The 22,950-nt window shown below is 39.5% G+C and overlaps 1 protein-coding gene across 4 annotated transcripts in view; it reads left to right on the top strand.

Moving 5' to 3' along the window:
- FGD6 (FYVE, RhoGEF and PH domain containing 6) overlaps positions 1 to 22,950 on the top strand; it is a 113,759-nt gene that overhangs the window by 68,173 nt on the left and 22,636 nt on the right. For all 4 annotated transcript variants that reach the window (XM_032874245.1, XM_032874246.1, XM_032874243.1 and 1 more), the window contains exons 7-9: positions 2,210 to 2,366; positions 4,363 to 4,450; positions 21,668 to 21,718. In XM_032874245.1, coding sequence (XP_032730136.1) covers positions 2,210 to 2,366; positions 4,363 to 4,450; positions 21,668 to 21,718 — 296 coding nt within the window. The remainder of the gene's footprint in view (positions 1 to 2,209; positions 2,367 to 4,362; positions 4,451 to 21,667; positions 21,719 to 22,950) is intronic.

Genomic DNA, 22,950 nt, shown 5'->3' with positions numbered 1-22,950 from the left:
GACCCAGAAACATGACCTGAGTGAAGACAGACGTTTAACTGACTGAGCCACCCAGGCCCCCCTAGATTGCTCATTTTAGATGGCCAGAATTCACAACCTTGATGCCCTGAACTCAATTCTAGGAATGTTTAAATTCTTTGGTAATATTGCCTCGAAAACAAGAAGGGTCCATATATTCAGCCAATTTAACTTTTCTGGAGGTAACCTTTGATAATCAAGGTTTTTGAGGTTGAGGGAGTTTACTTGATATATTCACACTGAAATGTTTTTAAATGCTTTGTTATCTTTTCTGGAACATCATGAATCTTTCTTTACATTTTGGAAAAGCAGCCATTCACTGAGGTAATAGGTTTGTTTGGTTTAGAAAATTTACATTGATACCATCTATCTATGATACCATCTAGGCTATAGATTTCCAAACTGGAAAAGACTGGTAAGCTGCTTCTTTGGATTATAGAAAGTAAGCAGACACTTTGGTGACATCTTTGGAAATATGTAGAAAATTTGTTCTAGGGGTTTTGAACTTACTGTCCCTGGGGAACCCCAAATGATTAGAATAACAAAATAATGTCACCTACTTTCATGATCAAAATTTCCTTGTAAGTTTTCTTTTCCAGAAAAATACTTCTTGTCTCTTTTGGAAATATCATGCCTCTGCATGTTGGGAAAATATGTTAGATGAGTGATTAATTCCTAGCTGCAGCCTAAGTGTAAAATAACACAGGGTTAAGGACTGAGGAATGACTAAAAGGTATTTTTAAAAGTCATGATAGAAATAAAATATAATTGCAAAGAATATTCCTATAAATACTTTGTCATTCTTATAAAAATTATCTTTAAAACTACTTACTTTAAAGGATATGCATATTTATGTAAGTGGGTGTTAAAGGAGGTTTAAATTTATTTTTTGCTTGTGTTGAAAATTTTCTCAAGTTTAGATCGATAGATGTTCTGTGGTAAAGTATTAAGCATTCCTAAGAAACAGACTAACTGATGAAATGGACAGCTAAAACAATAATTATGGGGAAAACTACACTTACTAGCACAAAACTCTTCTTATACTTGGATAAGATATTTTCTACTAACTAAAATATTTTTCTCTCAGGGGCCTTCAAGTTAAGACATACTCTTTGGTTTTAGTATGCTTTCTAAAATAACATTTATTTTTATATTGGCTTTTAATAACTGTTGAAATACTTCATTTCTGCCTTCAACAAGGTTGTGAGTTATCTACGGTGTGCTGGTCAGGGCTCTAAGCTTGGCAGGAATATCACATTGCACAAAATAGATAAGGCTCATGCCTGCATGGAGTAGACATTTTAGTCGGGGGAGAACCAGAAAAATGGACAAGAAACATTAGATAAAAGCAATTTCTGATTTGGAAAGATGTAAAATAAGATGATGTGCTGGCAAGTGAAGACTGGGTGGCCAAGCAAGGCCCTCTGGAAAGGCAGAGCCCTTTAACGGGACATCTGAATGAAAAGAAGGAGCTGGCCGGGGTTTCCTATTTCCAGGCATGCAAAGCCATTACTAAAAATGTGCAAAGTGGGAATGAGTCCATATGTCAAAGGACTATAAAGAAGGCCAGTGTGTATGGGAGGACTGAGAAAGGAGAGAAGTGTGAAATGAGTCAGAAGAGTAGGCAGCAGCAGGACCAATGGAGCTTTGTAAGCCAAGGGAAGGAGTTTGTTTTCCTGCTGAGTCCTGTAGGAGGCTGTTGGAAGTCACATGGTGTAATACACGTTTTTAGACTCTCTCACTGCACAGAAGGATGAGATGGTAGAAATGGGGAGACCAGTCAGAGGACTGGCAAAATCCAAGCAACATGTGATGGTAGCAGTGGGAACGGTGAAGAGTAGGCATTTAAGAATAGGAGATGTCTTTTTTTTTTTTTTAAGATTTTATTTATTTATTTGACAGAGATCACAAGTAGGCAGAGCAGCAGGCAGAGAGAGAGGGGGAAGCAGGCTCCCCGCTGAGCAGAGAGCCCGATGTGGGGCTCGATCCCAGGACCCTGGGATCGTGACCTGAGCCGAAGGCAGAGGCTTAACCCACTGAGCCACCCAGGCGCCCCAAGAATAGGTGATGTCTTATAAGAAGAGCAAAGAGGGCATGCCAGTGGCTCAGACAGGGGACTGTCAGTGGACGCTAGATATGTTCTGGATACATCTATGACTCTCTGTTGTTGCGTATCTCTTCTCTATCTTAGGACTGAACAACATAGAATTGCTGATATCTTTGTAAAGAAGGGACCGTATCTAAAAATGTATTCCACGTACATCAAAGAATTTGATAAAAATATAGCTTTGCTGGATGAGCAGTGCAAGAAGAACCCAGCTTTTGCTGCTGTTGTTAGAGATTTTGAGGTATTTTTGCTCCCATATAATGTTGAATGCTTCTTTCTTTCTTTGTTGTTTTTAAACCTGTAATAATTTGCAGTCATTGAAAACAAAAAAGATATTAAAATATAATCCCTTCAAAGTCAAAGAGGGGATTGAATAAATGAAAAGGTGAGAAAGTATGTACAAGATTTAATTTTGAAAAATCTATGATTGCATGCTAGAATATGCTGATCTCCTTTTTTTTGAATTGTGGGGAAATACACATAAAATAAAACTTAACCATCTTAACCATTTTTAAGTATATAGTTTGGTAGTGTCAAGTACCTTCACATTGTTTTGCAGCCAATCTCTACAGCTCTCTTCATCTTAACATTGCAGAACTGAAACTATGGCTAAAACAACGCCCCATTCTCCCCTCCCCCGGCCCTGGTGACCACCATTCTACCTTCTGTCTCTGAATTTGACTACTCTAGGAACATTTCTTATTTTTAACTCAACCTTTCCTTTTATTCTTCTAACAACTGATCTACAGTGAAGGATGGGAAATGTAATTTGTTTCCCTTTAGATAAATAAATAACACAGGTTCAGTGTCAAAGTTAAGAAAAATTAATGACATCTTTATAAAAAGCATTGTGTTTGCACTCAAAGCTAAAGAGTACAAACCTGATTTGGTTGGGGATAAATGATGTAATACATCTCCTAAAAATTAGTTTTAACTAAAATCTTATTTAAGTCCTTCCCCCAATCTTGGATAAAATGTGAATTATTATGTTTTAATACTCATTTCTCTCTTTTGTAACTTAAAAAAAAAAAAAACAAAAACAAAAATCAGCGAATTCCAGTCACCCAAAACTAGAGAAGTTTTAGAAGTATTATGATATTGCTGATTCTTACTTGTACATTAAACACATAATTAAAATCATTTGTTGTCTTTTTCCCTTTTTTTCTTTTCCTCTCCTCTGATGTCTTCTTGCTATTAAGAAAGGAAGTGTGATTTCTATAGCTATGGCAACTGATCATTGACCCAGGTTTTTATCAGCGTCCAGTGCATTTTTCCGTTGCCTTGGCAGCAAAAGAAAACATAAGATGGGAAAATTAGCTGTCTTGATTAATGATGCTTGCATGCTAGATGCTTTCTTAAATGCAGTATCATTATAACTTTCTAATTAGTCTGTGTACCAGACCCGAGAGGTGCATAGTTAGAAAAACCAGAAATGATCTGAGCAAATCTAAGAAAACCCTTCCCCACGCACCTGAGCTGTGGAGGAAGTACAAGTACAGGACGTGTTAGGATGAAGCGACGATTTCACTCTGCCATTTTGATGCCACCAAACAGTACGGTCTTGGTGTTGGAGAATGTCTGCAGAGCCCAGGATTGGGCAGAAGTGTCTGTTTTACCTACTAAGGAAAAGAGCTTTAAAGGCGAAATCAGATGTCCTTTTGGTCATGTCAGAATGGCTCTGAAATCAAGTCTCTCTGTAGCTGATTTGGGAACTGTTTTTTAGAGCCATTCGTCTGAGAAAGAAATTTTACATCCATCCGGCTTACTGGAAATCATGTGCTTAGCAGGGCTGCTTTTCAGGCTATCTTTAATTTCTGCAGTGCTCCCCACTACCACCAGTTGTTATCATGGGTCTACTGACCATAGGCTCTGCTTATTATTTGAATCCATTTCCCAGTAGCTTTATGTCTTCTGCCTTATCTTGAGGACCATGCAATTCTTTGGGGTTTGTTTGTGCTTGTGAATACATTGGCACATACTTGCTCAAGTGGCCACTGCTGAGTATGGTGGGCCCTCACTGACCTGGAGCACGGGGCTGCAGCCACCCCTGTCTATGGGAGTGAGCCGCTGACTCCAGAGACCACCCCCTGCCGGAGAGGTGGGCTAGCTGGTGAGTCCCCTCCCGGAGTTGTTAGAAAGTTGAGCTTTCTAAAGTTTGGCTTCCTGGGCACTTGCGTCTGGATCCCTTGCTCCTTAAAAGAACGCTTGTGTTTACTTTGGATACGTTTTCCTTTCAGACGAGCCCACGCTGTGCTAACCTGGCCCTCAAGCACTACCTGCTCAAGCCGGTTCAGCGGATCCCCCAGTACAAGCTGCTGCTGACAGGTGCGCCTCTTCCGCGGTTTGCCAGCCGACCAGCTGACGTTGTTTTCATGAAACTCGCCCTCTCCTAAGAACCTCTTTCTAACACTCCAGTAACTCCTTATCCAATACATGCATTTATAGATTGCATGTATAACATGCAATAACATGCATTTATAGATTGATTACAGCCGGAACTACATTGCTCTTGGTTCTTTGATCGTCCCTGCATGCATTCTCTGCTCTGGGCATTCCTGTGTGTACATCGTACCCTCCCAACCCCCCATCCCTGCATCATTTTACCTGATTAATAGTATTAATCCCAAGAATGTCCTTTCCCAACCACTCCAGAATGAGTTTTAGGGAGTCACTCCCACATATTTGTATAGCAACTGTTGTCCTGGTCACTTATCTCACAAGGTGTAAGGACTGGTTAATGAGCTATGTGCTTAGACTAGTGCTTTGGTCATAGTAAGTTCTAAATCAGTATCAGCTGCTGTTATTAGTAGTCATACCCTTATCATCATCATCATTACTCTGTTATTGTCTGTATCTTCTACTAGACTGTAAGCTTCCAGGTTACAGGGTCGTATCTATCTGGCTTACTGCTATAATAATGAAAAAATGAAGATGAGGGAAAGGCTGTGAGTTGAGTGAAGGCATATACCATGCTCAGGGATATAGTCGTTGGCTCTCCCAAGTCTTCACCATAGCCATGCATATATCACATTATTATTTACATAGATGTAATAACAGACTTATAGAAATAAGTGTTTGGCATCACAGCAAAGCTAGTACAGTTTCACATCACGTCTGGTATCCAACACATGCTACCAGGTCCTTGGAGTATTTGCTGAACTATAGTGGATGTACACCGAATTAAGAGACATAACATACAAAAGGCAGATTCTTAACCATCTACCTTTGGCTCAGGTCACGATCTTAGCGTTCTGGGATTGAGTCCCACATCCGGCTCCTTGCTCAGCAGGGAGTCTGCTTCTCCCTCTGCCTGCTGCTCCCCCTGCTTTACTCTCTCTCTCCTCTCTCTCTGACAAATAAATAAATAAAATCTTTAAAAAAAAAAAAGAATTATATCAAAATGGGGCGCCTGGGTGGCTCAGTCGGTTAAGTGTCCAACTCTTGGTTTCAACTCAGGTCATGATCTCAGGGTCGGATTGAGCCCAGTGTTGAGCCCTGCTCAGCTCAGAATCTGCTTAAGATTCTCTCTCTCCCTCTGCCCCTTCCCCTGCTCTCTCTCTCTCTCTCTCTCTCGTGCTTTAAAATAAATAAATAAAAAGAATTGTGTCAGAATGGTTGAGAATATCAAAATGCCATCTCAACTTTAAATTAATCTGTACTAATTTTATCATGTAAATAGATTTTTAGGTACTTGGTTCCTACTGGTATTGTTAAAAAATGGTGTGCACTCTCCTTCCTCGTAAGCCAAGAACTATGTTGGATAGAGTAGGTGAATGCTAGAAAGCATTCCTTTAGGCAAAGCCTTCCTAGGGTGCCTTTTAAAAGACAAAGTGCTGTTGAAGAAGGCCCAGCTTCAGCATCAGGACCTGACTACCCTAGGTGTTTCAAGTGTTTACTTTGAATTTCTAACTGTGAATCACACAATAGATTTTTCTCTGGAATGACATAAGGCAAATCAAATAATTTGAGGATATCCTGTCCATTTGTACTTTCTTTCCTCTGCTTTTGGCAGAGATTTAGAATACACAGGACAAAAGGAAGCACCGATGCATGTGTTGTGTTTTTGCTAGATAAGTTCGGTGCTATATCATAAATGAAGCTATCAAATGGCCTAGCCTATTTCTACAGCTGTGGAATGAATACTGTTTTTAGTGGCAAAAGAGTACGGTGGTTTCAAATGAGAGAAGGATGGAGAAGAACTCTGAAATTTTCCTCCCACACTATGACTGATCTAAGTAAAAAGTCACACTTACATTTAATTTAGGATTCATGAAGAGGTTGGTTTTAACTGAGAAATGATGAAGTAGCAAAAGCAAGTTTTAAAAATTCTTTTTTAAGAGAACAGATTTCTTGTTGTTTATGATAGCAACATAACGTAAGCTTGGGGTTGTTTTAGTTTTGAGCTGCCTCTTCTTTAATCTTAAAGCCATTTACCCCTTCTTTAAGTTGGAAAATCTCCATTATTTATTTGTGTATGGTAGACCCTCTGTAATTGTGAATTTACTGAAGGGTACTGGTGATAAATGGATTGTTCAAGTCACAGAGTCAGGACTGAAGTTAAAGAAAGAACATAGACTTCGTAAAGAAATAACATAGACCTCATGTTCTTCATCCATTGCCTTTTCTTCCATTGATTCAGTTTCTTCTTTCCTCCAAGCCTGGCCTGAAATCCCAGTTCAAAAATTGCTTTTGAAGCCATCTCTCATTACTCCAGTCTTCCTTGACCTTTACTATAAGTGCCATGGGACCTAGCAGATATTTACAGTAGCCCCCCCTTACTTGCAAGGATACATCCCAAGACCGCCAGTAGATGCCTAAAACCATGGATAGTACCACACGCTGTGCATATTCTTGTTTTTCCTCCTACCTACATACCTTTGATAGAACTTAATTTATAAGTTATTCACAGTAAGAGATTAATAAAAATAATCACATAAAATATACTATTATGTATACATATATACATATGCATGTGTGTATTATATATACATATATACGTATATATACATATGTATGTGTATAATTATAAAATAATTATACTATTATATATACATATATATACATATGTATGTATACTAAAACAAAAATTAAGTGAATGTACTCTCTCTCTCTCTCCCTTGAAATATCATACTGTGGTTACCCCCCTTGTGATGATGTGAGATGATAAAATGCCTATGTGATGAGAAGTTAGGTGAGTGACAAGAGGCACTATATATCCTTAGGCTGCCTTCGACCTTCTGTGACATGTAAGGAGGATCGTTTGTCTCCACTCGCATAGCAGTTAGCTTGGTGTAACTGAAACCATAGAAAGTGGAACTAAAGAGAAGGGGGGACTGCTATATTCAGTGCTTTGTGAATTTGCTCATATTTTTCTAATTTAAATAGTCATTCCCTAATTTGATTATAAACTCCTTGAGGTCCAAGAATGAGTTTTTACCAACAATTTGTTGCACCCCAATTTATCTGGGTCAGTTTTGGTTACCTTGGAAGCCATTCAGGAAATAATTTTGGCGACTTTTAAGTTACGTTTAAAATATCCCATTAGGGGCACCTGGGTGACTCAGTCAGTTAAGTGTCTGCCTTTGGCTCAGGTCATGATCGCAGGGTCCTGGGGTCGAGCCCCACGTCAGGCTCCCTGCTCCGAGAGGCTGCTTCTCCCTCTCCCTCTGCCTGCTGCTCCCCCTGCTTGTGCTCTCTTTCTCTCTCTCTCTTTCTCTTGCTCTCTCAAATGAATAAATAAAATCTTAAAAAAAAAAAAATAAAAACAAATAAACAATGAAGCATCCCATTGACTAAAAAGTCTTTAGCCTGAAAGACAACATTGAGATAGAGAATTTCAGAGATGATGTCTTCTTATTCAGAGAGGTTGAAATGTTCTTCCCAAGACTACACAAATGGAATTAATTGAAGTGTATGTATGGTCCTATAAAACTAAAGACATATGGAGGTTGTGATACTATGGTTTTGTTTTATATTTTTATTTAAAATTCTGATTTTCCAGTACTCATTTTTGTGATGGTTTGATTGCTCCCTACTTTGCAAGATAATTCTACAGTTGCTATCAAAGTGCCCTTGGTCTATGCACTTAAATTTTTAGAAGTTGGATTTTAAGTCTCTAAGTTTGTATCTATTTTTTTTTTTTTAAGATTTTATTTATTTATTTGACAGAGAGATCACAAGTAGGCAGGCAGAGAGAGAGGAAAGCAGGCTTCCCGCTGAGCAGAGAGCCCGATGCGGGGCTCGATCCCAGGACCCTGGGATCATGACCCAAGCCGAAGGCAGAGGATTAACCCACTGAGCCACCCAGGCGCCCCCTTTTTTTTTTTTTTAAAGATTTTATTTATTTATTTGACAGAGAGATCACAAGTAGGCAGGCAGAGAGAGAGGAGGAAGCAGAGTTTGTATCTATTTAAACATGATAGTTAACTGGGTCCTCATCTTTGGATAAATATGCTCAATGTTTTAATCCTCTGAACAGCCTGTGGGATACTTTTCTTTCTTTCCCTTTCTTTTTTCTTTCTTTATATGAGCAGAGAGGAACAGTGAGACCATTTGGGGCAACTTTTGACAACTTTGATTTATTAATGAGTTTTAGGCAGACAAGGGGAAGAATCCCTGCCTACTCAGTGTAGATTTGTGCCTATCTCGGTTTCTTAAGAGGGAAAGATTTGAAAAATGTAGAGATGAAGTATAGGTAAGCTAGGATAGTTCCTTCTGGAATCCTTTTAGAGAAAGGTGAATGGAAATTCCTAGATACAGGGACCTGCCCCTACTAGTCAGACAACCATCCTATTGTCTTGAGCAATGTTTTTTCCCCCCCGGACATAATTTGAGCTGCAGTTGGAATTCTGCTTAGGCTTTCATTAGTAAAAAAACACGTCCAGCTAAATTCCTGGTAGTACTTTTTTAAGCTCAACCTAAAATAGGATTAAAGAAAATGCATATGTTGATGCTTAAAATTAGAATTATCTTTTATTTTTTTTAAGATTTTATTTATTTAGGGGCGCCTGGGTGGCTCGGTGGGTTAAAGCCTCTGCCTTTGGCTCAGGTCATGATCCCAGTGTCCTGGGATCGAGCCCCACATTGGGCTCTCTGCTCAGCAGGAAGCCTACTTCCTCCTCTCTCTCTCCCTGCCTCTCTGCCTACTTGTGATCTCTCTCTGTCAAATAAATAAATAAAATCTTTAAAAAAAAAAAAAAGATTTTATTTGACAGAGGTCACAAGTAGGCAGAGAGGCAGGCAGAGATAGAGAGGGGGAAGCAGGCTCCCCGCTGAGCAGAGAACCCAGCATGGGGCTCGATCCCAGGACCCTGAGATTATGACCCGAGCTGAAGACAGCGGCTCAACCCACTGAGCCACCCAGGTGCCCCTAGAATTATCTTTTTAAAGAAGGTAAAATAAAGTAAGTAATTTACTTAAGTAGAAAACCTTGTAAATTTTACCTTTATATTGGCCATTCAAGGCAAATGGATCTAGCCAGACCTTGAAATCTGCCCAGGGCCCAGAACCTAGTTCAAATTAGAGTCTTGCCGCAGCGGAAGGAAACAGGCGCTGTTAATGGGAGCAGCATTGATTCTTAACCTCTGCTTATGGCCTTCCTCATCTCTTCAGTGTTGAGACTGTATTATCCTGACTCGGGGCCTGGCATGGATTCTGGCCCAAAATAGGGACTCCACTGAGCTGGAAGGCTTAGGGAATTAAACAGTGTTCCTTTTCACAAGGTTGAGAATCCCCTGAATGTTTGATGGTTGAATGGGTCAATAAATTGTTAAAGAGTTAAAAACACTCTACCAGTTACTCAGGCACAAAATTGTGGAAAGGACTCTGAAATGCTTCCTGTTCCTCCTTGTTCCTCTGTTATAGTACCTGCCCACAAGTTTTCCCCTGCCTCTGCTTCCTGCTCTTTCCATTTCCCTTGTTAGGTTCTAGACCCGCCTTTCTAAACTCAAGCCAGATTGTGGCAGTATCTTCCTTTTGGTTGCGCTACCTCTTTTTTTTTTTTTTTTTTTTTAAGATTTTATTTATTTATTTATTTGACAGGGAGAGTGAGAGAGCACGAGCAGGCAGAGGGAGAGGGAGAAGCAGGCTCCCCACTGAACAGGGAGCCCAATGTGGGGCTTGATCCCAGGACTTGGGATCATGACCTGAGCCGAAGGCAGTCGCTTAACCAACTGAGCCACCCAGGCACCCTGGTTGTGCTACCTCTTATCACCACCACCACCCCCTTGTAGCCTGGCACATTGTCCCTTCACCTCTTTTCCAAGGACACTAAAAGGAAAAACATACTCCTCCCGTGTTTCCTTTTTAATAACACACCACCATCGTTCTTACAATACTGACACCAGATGTTTAGTTTTGTCCCACACCAGGCAGTTCTCTTTGACACCAGCGAGGTGTCCTACAATTTGATTCAATTCTGTCATGATCTACCTGGAAATAGTGTCAGGTTCTAGGGAGTTAAGGGCTCAGTCCCACGACTGCCCCCCTGCAAACTTCACATGCCATTCATAAGTCCCAGGCTGTCCCCTGTAATTTCTGATCAACCGGCTATAAATCTGGGCTTTCCTGATCCCTTCCTTGGGTTTGATAATTTGCTAGAATGGCTCATAGAACTCACAGTAACAGTTACTTGCATTTTCTGGCTCATCACAAAAGGATAGGATGAAGGTTACAAGTGAACATCTAGATGGAAGAGATACATAGGGCAAAGTATGTGGAGGAGATCTGGGAGCTTCTCTGCCCTCTCTGAACACCAATCTCCCAGCACCTCCACGTATTCAGCAACCAGAAGCTCTAAACTGTCTATTTGGGGACGTTTATGGAGGCTCCATCACGTGGTCATGATCCAGTATTAACTCCACTTCTAGTCTTCTCCCCTTCCTGTGGAGTGGAGAATGGGGCTAAAAGTTGCAAGTTTATAATCATGCCTTGATCTTTCTGGTGACCAGTCCTTATCTGGGAGCGATTCAGGAGCCCACCCAGAGTCGCCTCATTAGAACAAAAGACATTCCTATCGCCTAAAAAGTTCTCTGAGATTTAGTTCTGTCAGAGCTAGGGTCAAAGGCCAAATGTTAGGACAAAAGGTGCTCCTCCTGCTCTTATCACTTACAAAATTCCAAGGGTTTTAGGAGCTCTACACCAGGAATTGGGAGCAGAGGCCAATATATATTTTTTCTATTGTCTCACAGACCTTCTTTTATTCTGCGTATTAGGAAGGTTGAAAACTTAATCTCCCTATCATAATGGGAGATACGTGTCATTTGTCTAAACCCAGAGAATGTACAACACCAAGAGTAAACCGTAATGTAAACCATGGGCTTTGAGGGGGTTGTGTTGTGTTATCCATTCTCACAAATATACCACTCTGGTGGGAGATATTGATAGTGGGGAAAGCTGTGCAAATCTAGGGAAGGGGGTATATGGGAAATCTCTATGCCTTCCTCTCAGTTTTGCTGTGAACATAAAATCACTCTAAGAAAAATCAAGTCTTAATTTATGGGGGTGGGGGGAACCTTATTATTCACTATGAGGGCCATAGGTTATAACCCAGAATTTCCCAAACCTTGTTTTCCTTTGTTCTAGCTGTAGTAGTTTTCTTTCTTTCTTTTTTTTTTTTTAATATTTTATTAATTTATTTGACAGCGAGGACGAGTAGGCAGAGTAGCAGGCAGAGAGAGAAGAAGTAGGCTCTCTGCTGAATAGAGAGTCTGACACAGGGCTTGATCCCAGAACCCTCGGATTATGACCTGAGCTGAAGGCAGATGCTTGACTGATTAAACCACCCAGGTGCCCCTAATGCGATGTTTTAAATGTAGCTTAAATGTAGTTTTTATAGCACACCGGCGTGGCTCAGTCAGTTAAGCATCTGCCTTCAGCTCAGGTTATGATCCCAGGGTTCTAGGATCGAGGCCCATATTGGGCTCTCTGCTCTGTGGGGGGCCCTGCTTTTCCATCTCCTTCTGCCTGCTGCTCTCCCTGCTTATGTGCATGCTCTCTCTCTGTCAAATAAATAAATAAAATCATTTAAAAAAAGTAGTTTTTTTACTCTCTCCTGAAACCTGTCCTCAAGGCCAGATTCTTTCTTTCATTAATCACCACATGGGCTGACCTTGAGCTGGACACCTGTATACACTGGCAAACACCAAAGGTGCTCCTTGTTGTGATGCAATGTGTAGTCCTCCTCTTTAGGGCCACGCCCAACCACTCAAGCTTCCACCAAAGCCTTTTTCCTTCCTCTTCTTAAATCCTGAAAATTAAACTGATCTCATCACTTGATTGAGTGAGTATATTTTGAGGATTTGTTTTTATAAGGGTCACTTTTTTTCTTTAAATAAGGGATCTTTTATGCCTTTTAAAAAATATATAAGTATTATAAAAACGAAGTCCTTCTTTATCTTCTGCCATCCAGAGATGACTAGCATAGATCTTTAGATCTTTTTTATCTCTATGTTATAGTCAGGATAAATTTTTTCAACTACAAAAAAAAGCTTTTATTTGTGGAAAGTTACTACACTGGTGTTGAAAAAAGTTGAACCAGTAAGGATCATGTTGAGAAAATAAAATGAAAAACATAATTTAAAAATTCCTCTGAAATATCTTTTCCATTTCTATATTTAGGGGGGAAAACAGTACTTTGAACTTTGATTAAATTTGGATCAGGTAGTTTTCTTTGATCTTGTTCAAAATATTTATGTTCTAAGTGACTAATGACATATTATATTACTTTTCCTGTAATCTTTGCCTTCAGTCTGGGATGGTATTAACTCCCTCTAGGTTTTAGAAATCCAGGATTTCCCATGTTGATAGAAAATGGGATATTAAAAACATCTGTTAGAGTGTTCTGAAGCTATTAGTTTGAGCTATGAACAGACTAATAAGCAGATTCAAGGAAAGGTCAGAATCATATAAGTGTATGACTTTTTAAAAAATCCTTACTGAAAAATGAAAAATGAAACTTGTGCTCTGGTAAGTATTTGTTTTCTAAACCAGGGCTAACTGTCTATAGCAAAAGTCATTATAACACTTTCTCTAGGGCAGAACTTGGTAGAAGGTAGGGCTGTCCCAAGCACCAGCCAAGGAATTTCTTTTCTGAAGAACCCAAAGACCCTGATGTAAGCCAGTTCCATCCATGTGACATGGGAGGGTGATGATACTCAGAATTCCCTTTGTTATTAGGTGAGCTCTTGTTTCTGTTGCAATTAATATTTTCAAAGACTTTTTATTTATTTATTTTTGAGAGAGAGGGAGAGAAGGTAAGAGCAAGTAGGCACAAAGTGGGGTAAGGACAGAGGGGGAAGCAGACTCCCTGCTGATAAGGGAACCCCATGCAAGATCCCCATGAACCCCTGGGATCATGACCTGAGCCGAAAGCAGACGAGTAACTGACTGAGCCACGCACCTCCTTGGCTGCAGAGAGAGAGGAGGAAGCAGGCTTTTTTTAATTGCAGTTGTGAACAAGGTATTTTGAGGGGTGATACTTAATCAATTATATCCATGAAATATTTTGGTGCTGTGGAAATAAATATTTAATACTATGGAAAGACTTTAGGATATAAGCATGTCTTATCTGCCTGATCTATTCAGTTATAAATGTTTTTATATGTTAAATGTTTATTCAGTTTTAAATGTAATATCCCTTTCTCTATAGAACAGAGGTTCTTAACCTTTTTTGTACCTGGATCCCCGTGGCAATCTGGAGAGGCCTATGGATCCCTTAGAATAATTTTTTAAGAAACAGCATAAAATACATAAGACTAAATGGAAACCAGTAGGCCTGAAATGCAGTTATTAAAATAGTTTGAAAATATTACATAGTAATACACGAGCTGCTTTAGTAATGCATTAAATAAGAAGATCCGGTGGTGGATCTAAGAACTCCCATGACTTAGATATAGTAATGATGGTAAACAAAATTTTGAGAAATCTGCAACATCTATAATGTGATATAAAAAAAATGTATGCCTTCTCTGGTGGTAAAGTCACTGATATCATTGATGATATGCTGGTTTGTTCCCTACATTCATAATGTAAGGAAATTCTGTATTTCACTTAGAGGTTAGTGAAAATATTATTTTGTGTGTGTGTGTTTTGCCTATCCAGGGCTGCAGATCCCCAGAATTGTACCCATAGGCATGCCTACAAAGCTGTTCTTTTCCCAATTCTCTTTGTACATTTAACTCAGATTCCCTGCATGTAGCTGAATGCCTCTGTTGCTGGAACTTGGCTCGCTAAAGATCTAGCAAGCTGACTGTGTTGCTGAAGAGTTTTCCTCTTAAGTGTTTGTCAGAGTCATGGGCTTACATCAGGAACTGTTCCACTTGAAAAAAACACTGATATTCAGTCAAATTTGAATTCACTTTGGTGTTTATATTTGCTTTATGCTTCTCTTGTCTGTTCTTTGGGGAGTAAAATAAAATATACTTGTCTCCCTAAACCTAAATTTGGTCTTTGTTTACCAACAAAGAGGCGGTAAGAACCAAATATGGATAAGAACTTCCTTAAGTGGGGCTTGACTATGCCAAGACTGAGTCTGAGCCAGTCTAAGTGACCTGATTGGTGCTGACCACATAGTAAATACCATAATAATTGTGTCCTTTCCTGCTAGGATATAGAAGCTTTATGAGAGCAAAACCTTTTCCTGGGATACCCGGGTGGCTCAGTCAGTTAAGCCTCGGCCTTTGGCTCAGGTCATGATCCTTGGGATCGAGTCACATGTCAGGCACCTTGTTCAGGGAGGAGTCTGCTTATCCCTCTGCCTGCTGCTCCCCATGCTTGTGCGTGTGTGCACTCTCTCTCTCTGCTTCTGACAAACAGATAAATATAAATAAATAAAACAACAATTAAAAATGCATAATGCCATTGCAAGAATAGACCTATTGATTGAAAAATAATAATAATTATTCTCTTATTAGAATAGGGAGGTGACTTTAAAAACACCCTGTTTGGGGCGCCTGAGTGGCTCAGTGGGTTAAGCCGCTGCCTTCGGCTCGGGTCATGATCTCGGAGTCCTGGGATCGAGCCCCGCTTCGGGCTCTCTGCTCAGCAGGGAGCCTGCTTCCTCCTCTCTCTCTGCCTGCCTCTCTGCCTGCTTGTGATCTCTCTGTCAAATAAATAAATAAAATCTTATAAAAAAAAAAGAAACACCCTGTTTATAAGAATCTAATGTATGACAAAGTAGGAAGTGTAAGATGGTAAGAAAATAAAAGACTGTTTATTGAATAACCTATTAAAATTTGAAAAATTAGTTAAGATTCATATGTCAATAGATACACTAAAAATCAAAACTAAATATAAATAGGCAGAGCACAGAGGATTTTTAGGGCAGAGAAAATACTCTGTTTGATACCATCATGATGGTATGTATCATTTTATCTTTGTCCAGACCTCTAGAATGTACAACCCAACTGTGGACTCTGGGTGATAATGAAATGTCAGTACAGGGTCTTCAGCTGTAGTAAATGTACCATTCTGGTGGAGGATGTTGATAATGGGAGAGTCTGTGCATGTGGGAGGGGCAGGAAGTGTGTGGAAAATCTCTGTTCCTTCCCCCAGTTTTATTTTGAATATGAAACTGCTCTTAAAATAAAAAGCCTTAATTAAAGTAAAAACTAAATATAAAGCAGTAAACTCTAGTAAAAACAGGAAAAAAACAGAATGTGTTCTTTATTAAAACTCTAAGGATAGAGAAAGGAGGAGACATGATTTTCTAAGCCCAGAAAAATAAAGAAATTATAAAGGAAAATATTGATACTTTTCCACTATTCTAAATAATAAAAACATTATAAAGGCTTAAAATACAATCAAAATTAAAAGATAAACATGCATCAGAAAATATATTAGTAGCAAAAATGAAAAAAATTGCTTTTTCACTAAGAATTTTAAAACTCCCATAGATATATGGACGAAACATAGGAAAAATTTCCTCAGAAAATGCATAATAAATACACAGTGTCATCCTCTGAGTCATAAATCTCAGTTAAAGCAAGGTTTCAGTTCCCCCTGCTACATCAGCAGTAAAAAAAAACTACAATATACATAACTGGATATTTTGGTGAAATTGATATTCTCATTTATTTATAATGATATTTTAAATTGGTATATCCCTTTAGGGAAGGTTTCTCATGATAAATATTTACCAGTATTTTTTTTAAATATTTAAAGATTTTATTTATTTATTTGACAGAGGGAGCACAAGTAGGCAAAGGGGCAGGCAGAGGCAGAGAGAGAAGCAGACTCCCCACCGAGCAGGAAACCTGATGTGGGGCTCCATCCCAGGACGCTGGGATCATGATCTGAGCCAAAGGCAGATGCCTAACCAACTAAGCCACCCAGGCACCCCTGCTTATCAGTATTAAAAAAAAAAACAAAAAACAAAAAAAACACTTTATTCTCACTGATCAGGAAACAGTCTTAACTCTGGAAAAAGACAAATATATTAAGATTCTGATCAGTTTACTTATAATTAAAATGATTACACAGTTTATTATTCAAGCCCAGTAACTTTCAAGAGTGCAGTAGGTATACAGCAGTATCATTATGGGCAAATTAGGTTATATGGCCCATCTTATTTATAATAGCCAAAACAAGATAACTTTAAAATGACCTAAAAATCTAATAGGGTACCTAAATAGGGAGTAATATATCCCTGTCATGGGATAATATTTAGCTATTCCTGTCGGGGGGTGGGGGGATATGTGGGCTAGAATACTTTAAGTGGGCTATAAAATCCTTCATGTTATTAAAATTAAGTAAAATCAGGAATTTATAAAAACAGAAGGAAATACTTTTAAATCACAATAGTTATTTTTTAAAGATTGTATTTATTTACTTGACAGAGAGAGAGAGATCACAAGTATGCAGAGAGGCAGGCAGAGACAGGGGGAAGCAGGCTTCCCGCTGAGCAGAGAGCCCGATGCCATGCGGGGCTCTATCCCAAGACCCTGAGATCACGACCCAAGACCCTGAGATCACGACCCAAGACCCTGAGATCACGACCCGAGCTGAAGGCAGAGGCTTAACCCACTGAGCCACCCAGGCGCCCCCATGATAGTTATTTTAGAGAGATGTACATAGTTTGAGTTTTCTCCATTATTTAGTTTTCCAAATTTCCTATAATACCTTTTAAAATTTAAAAAAAAAAGAAAAAGCTTCATAGGGATGCCTGGCTGGCTCAGTCAGTTAAGCATCTGCCTTCAGCTTCAGTCATGATTGCAGGGTCCTGGGATCAAGTCCCAAAATGGGCTCCCTGTGAGGTGGGGAGCCTGCTCCTCCCTCTGCCTCCTGTTCTCCCTGCTTGTGCTCTCTCTTTCTGACAAACAAACAAATAAAATCTTTAAAAAATATATGCTTCATAATGCATTAGAATGTTAATCATTACAGTTTTCCAGTCTGGTCCGCCTTCTTTTTTTTTTTTTTTTTAAGATTTTATTTATTTCTTTGACAGAGATCATAAGTAGCAGAGAGGCAGAGAGAGAGGAAGGGAGGCAGGCTTCCCTGATGAGCAGAGAGCCCGATGCGGGGCTCAATCCCAGGACCCTGGAACCATTACCCCAGCCGAAGGCAGAGGCTTTAACTCACTGAGCCACCCAGGCGCCCCCGCCTTACTTTCTTTTATGTATGAGGATATTGACACACAGAAATGCTACAGGGCATGGCCAAAGTCCCGTGCCTTGGCTAAAGGTAGCTGGACGGTTAATAATCTATGCTCTCACTCCCAGTGAGGGCTCTTGACCACTTCCTCAGACTGCTTTGAAGATGGCAGCAGTGTGTCTTGCAACGTGACACCTGGCCTTTATTTTTGGTGTTTAACATAATCTGTACTTTGTTTCAGAATTCAGGCTTGTTCTTAGTTGCTTCTTTTAAAATTTGAATCTTTGGCAAAGGAGCTTATTGACTAGACTTACTTTTCTCTGGATCCCATAATTCTGGATATGTCACTGATCTCGTTATATATTGAAGAAGGAAAGAAGAGATGTGGGGAATACAAAGCAAGACACATCCTCAAATTAAAACTCTGGACTTTGGAACGTTACTGTCCAGTATGCTCATTTCCTCTGTGCCCTGCCACCAACCGTTTCTCAGCACGCCGTCCAGGAATCTGGCAGACTGTTGTTGAATTAATGTCCCAGAATCCCACAGATGACTCATTTTTAGGAAAGGTTAATGTAGTTCTGAATAGTTTTCTGCTTTAAGTTGATTATTTTTTGATTAGGTAAGCAGGGTGATAAGACTTACTAGGACCCTACATATATATATACATATATGGAACTTAGACCTCTCACAAGGTGTAGTATTTGCTATGTCCTTATTCTTTCACTCTGGGCCTCATCTATGACAACAAAGTTAACTTGCATATCTCTTGAGGCACATGCTGTGATTTGCTTAATTTTGTGCTTCTAATGGTGATAATGGGGTTAATTAACTTTTATTAATCAACAATGCCACCTGGTGGCCAGAAAGTACATTTTATGGTGCCCATGCTCGCCGCAGTCAACTTTTTTTTCTTTAATATAAATAACCTTAACAGCATTTGAAGCATTTTTTTATTAGTGAAGTTTTTAAAAATGCCTAGTTTGGTTTGGCAGAAGCAGGAAAGTCATGGAATACTGTTAAGTCTAACATGGCACGTCGAAATGACTACTGTGTTGTCACTGTTTCTCGGGAAACTCATCCAGGATAGTAGGTTCTAAATGGTTCAAAGTAAGAATTCCCTATGACTCACACAAGCGTGTCTGTCTACTCTCTGTTCCTGAGTTTCACCTGGGTTATAGCAGTCACTGGGGTAGCTGGTGGTTTCAGTGCTGCTCCCAGTCTGACTCAGAGGCCGATTGGTCACATTCTTCTCATTCTGCAGTTAAGGCACTGAGTGATTCTGAACCGAGGGGTCTTGTCTTCCTGGAAAACGTGGAAGTTCTCAAAACGATATCCTGCAACAGGGTGCCCTGCAAATAGGGCACCTTCTTGGTTAAAAGCATGATTCTGCAACATGTTAGTGGTGGGTTTTCCACTCAGCCAATTTTGTATTTCCACTCTGTTCCTGAAAGTTCAGGATGGCAGGCAGCAGCTGGACTTGAGCTCAGGGAACAAAAATGAAACTCGGGCTTATCGGGCTCAGCCCCATGATTCTGAGGTCAGTATTTCCTAATACGGACATCTTCCACAGAGCTCTCTTGGTTTAGAGAAATGTGTCCGTTTGCTTGGGTATACTTCTCTATTAAAGAACAAAAGTCAAAGACAAAGTAGGAACTTGACATAAATCTGATACTTAGGTAAATTTGCTTTCCTTTCCACAGTCTTCACCTGACCAGAAGCTTTAAGGAACATCACTTTTGATCAAGGAGACAGCCTAGATATGAAGAACATGTAAGAAGAGTAGGTTTTTCTCCTTAGCCCTATCACTCACATAGAAAAGTTAAATATTTGGACTCACCAAACATGGCTTATAAATGGATTGCATTTTAAGTGGGGTCAGAGTGAGATTAAGTTAATTTTTCATCTTCAGGTGAAGCGAAGTCATCTAAGTGTAAAGAGGGCATTTTGTTTATTTTTGTGGTTTTCTTATCCATGTGATTGGTAGCATACTGTCCAACTTGTGCATTCAGATTGCTTTAAGAACTGAATTGCTAATGATGGTCTCTGGCAAGATGGAACTTATTCTATGGTACACAGAAACTCCATGTCCTCATACGCATTGTCTCTCCAGGGCTTGTTGCCAGTGGTGGATATTTACAGTGTGCCTGTCTAGACTCATACAGGTTCTTGTATCACTGTCTCAAAGATGTACAGTTTCAACAGTGTGTGTGTGTGTGTGTGTGTGTGAGATCTATTGAGTTTAAATAGCTGACACTAACACCCAAGTTTTCCTTTGTGTCTTTGAGCATGACTTTATCAATCCATGCATGAAATTACACCTGTTCCATAATACTGTTGAATGGAGATTGATTCTGATAAAAATGCAGTCTCTTGCTGTGCCTTTCCTCTTTTTATTTTCTCAACTCCCACTGGCATTAGGATTGCTTTCAGCCTTTATTGCCTTTGACCTAAACACAATCCTGGTCTAAGAAAATTATTTATATTTTTATCCATTAAGCATTTCTTGTCCCATGTATGCAAAGGCCATCACTAAGTGCTAAGAATCAGATATGGGTCCTGCCCACAAGGAGCTTTGAGTCTCATGAGAAAATGATAGAAGATATAAAGTAACTACTGTGTAATCTATTTTTCAAAGGGAGAGAATATTTCTTTCAAATGGAAAGTTTGATAAGAGGGAAGGAATTTGAGATGAAACTTGAAATACAGGAGTAGAATTTTTATATGCAGAGACAGAAAAGGATTCAGTAGAAGGGAACATTAGAGACAAAGACAAAAAGTATGGAGCCAGGGACCACATGGGAAGCATCTAAGGCATTATGCGGAATCAGACTTTGGTCAGAACAAAGCGCCTGTGTTAGGTAGTAGAGAAAAAAAAAAATCAGAAAAGTGAGTAGGGATCATGTAGTTGGGGGGGGGGATTTAAATTCTAGGTAACAGATTCTGTTTGGGGGGTTTTTGTGTGTGTGGTTTTTGTTTTTGGGGATTTTTTTTTTTTTTTTTTTTTTTTTTTTTTTTTTTTTCCAGAATTTGTTTTGAGAGGCAATGGGAAGCCATCCAACATTTCTCAACAGAGAACGAAATACCTTGAGATTCCTTGGCATTCCCTCGGTATTAAAGACTTATGAAATATAACCCAGTGCATTAATTTTTTTCTCTATTACAAGAATGACTGTATACCATGTAGCTTACTTAAAGACCTTCTTACTTGAAGACCTTCTTCATCTAGACCAGAGTTTCTCAACTGCAGCCCTATTGACATTCTAGGTCAGATAATTCTTTGTTGTAGGCTGTCCTATGCGTTTGTAGGTTATTTAGCAACATTCCTGGCCTGTAACCACTAGATGATAGCAGCACCCCCTTTCTCCCAGTTGTGATAATCAGAAATGTCTCCAGACATTTCCAGATGTCCCCTGGTGGGCAAATTCACCCCCATTTGAGAACCACTGCTCTAGAATTATGTATTGTATTCCTCCGCAATTCTCTGATTGTTAGACTCCTAGACTGACAAATCCCTTAGGCACTCGGTCTACTGATGCTTAGAATTTTGTACTGGACATACTTCCGATTTGAAATTAAGGCATTTCCTCTGTGTTGGACTAAAAGCACTGAACTGGGCATCAGGAGACCTGGATCTCTAGTCCTGGATCTCTAGTCTCTAGCTCTTGCCACAAAGAGGTTGTGGCTCTGCTGAGACCCTATGCTCAGTAACCCTATTCCTCTTGAAAATGACCAATGTGACCCCTGCAGTTCTTTCTACCTCTTGAGCCTGTGTCCTGATTTCAAATGCATGTCAGGGCTTTATTCTTTCACATTTTTAGAAAGTTAGCACACATTAAACTAACACATATATTAATCAACAAGACTGATTGAAGTATTGAGTAAGAAAGATGAAGTGATTTTTTTCCTTAGTGCTTGATTTTACTAAATATCATATTCCTTTCCCTCTTACAGATTATTTGAAAAATCTTCTAGAGGACTCTGGAGATTACAGAGACACTCAAGGTAAATAACTTTCATGTATTAATTTGTTGCAGAAATTCTTTTATTACAGTTGGCTGGAGGACCCAGCATTGTCTGGAGTGAGGAGGGTTCTTGCTATGCTCAGTCACTCTGTGCCAGTGGTAAATTCACCTTCTCTAGATGTCTGTTGCTTTGAAAAGCAGGGACTGAACCAGTTGATCTGCAAGGTCATTTCAGGCTTAAAAATCATGAGTCTGTGAAGTGGTCAAACTACACAAATCAGGGATACAGTCTAAAATATCATATTCTGGGACTGTTTAATGCTGGACAATTGCCTTACCACCTTCTACCCCTTAGCACTTAAAGCAGCACTTAAAGGAAAACTTCATTATAATACAAGGGACTCACTGACATTCACAAGTTAATCCACTGTGTATGTGTGTGTCTTTCTCTTACATATACATACACGCATATACACAGATTAATTCTGTTCAAGATATCTGTGTTTCTTTCTATTTATCTCCAAAGTACCTCTTTCAAATGCTATAGGTATATCCCTGGCTGGCTCTAATTTGAAGTCCATGTCCACCCCATTAATTTTTTGAATTTTGGTCACACTTCTTGTGCATACTTTTTATTTTCAGATTACAAAACAGAACAGGTGTTTTACCCATTTTGTAAAGATTCTTATTTGCTCTCTTAATCATTTTAGTTTTACTTCTCTAACATCTTCTATTTGCAAGTGTTTCACCTTTCTTTCTTTTTTTTTTTTTTTAAGAGACAGCATGAGTTGGGGGAGGAGCAGAGGGAGAGGGACAAGCAGACTCTGTGCTGAGAACAGAGCCCAAGTCGGGGCTCAATCCCATGAGCCTGAGATCGTAACTGACCCAAAACCAAGAGTCAGTTCACAAAGTAATGCATGTCAAGCCTAGTAGGCTTCTTTGTGGCATTTCTCCCCTCTTGGGATTAAACTAAGAGAAGGAAGGTAAGCCATGACCCTCTAAATCATCAGTTTTCATAGTTCTGGTTTCCTATCCCAGGGTACTTCTCTCCCAAGGCAGTTCATACTGGAATGGTCCTTAACTTCTAGGTGAAGTCCTCTCCTTATCCTTGTAAACTTCAACAGGATAATCAAAGCTCAGCACAAAGCAAGCCTGACATTCATACTGTTGATACATAACGTCTATAACATCTCCTTTAGAGTCTTTCTCGGACTCATTTTTTTTCCATGAGTCCTGTTTTTCCTTGCTGTTGTCCTCATCAGACCTCATTGT

Source organism: Lontra canadensis, unplaced genomic scaffold, assembly GCF_010015895.1.
Source record: "Lontra canadensis isolate GAN:19392208 unplaced genomic scaffold, GSC_riverotter_1.0 scaffold52, whole genome shotgun sequence".
NCBI lineage: Eukaryota > Metazoa > Chordata > Mammalia > Carnivora > Mustelidae > Lontra > Lontra canadensis.
Note: the sequence above shows the minus strand (reverse complement) of the source record. Positions and strands in the feature narration are given on the sequence as shown.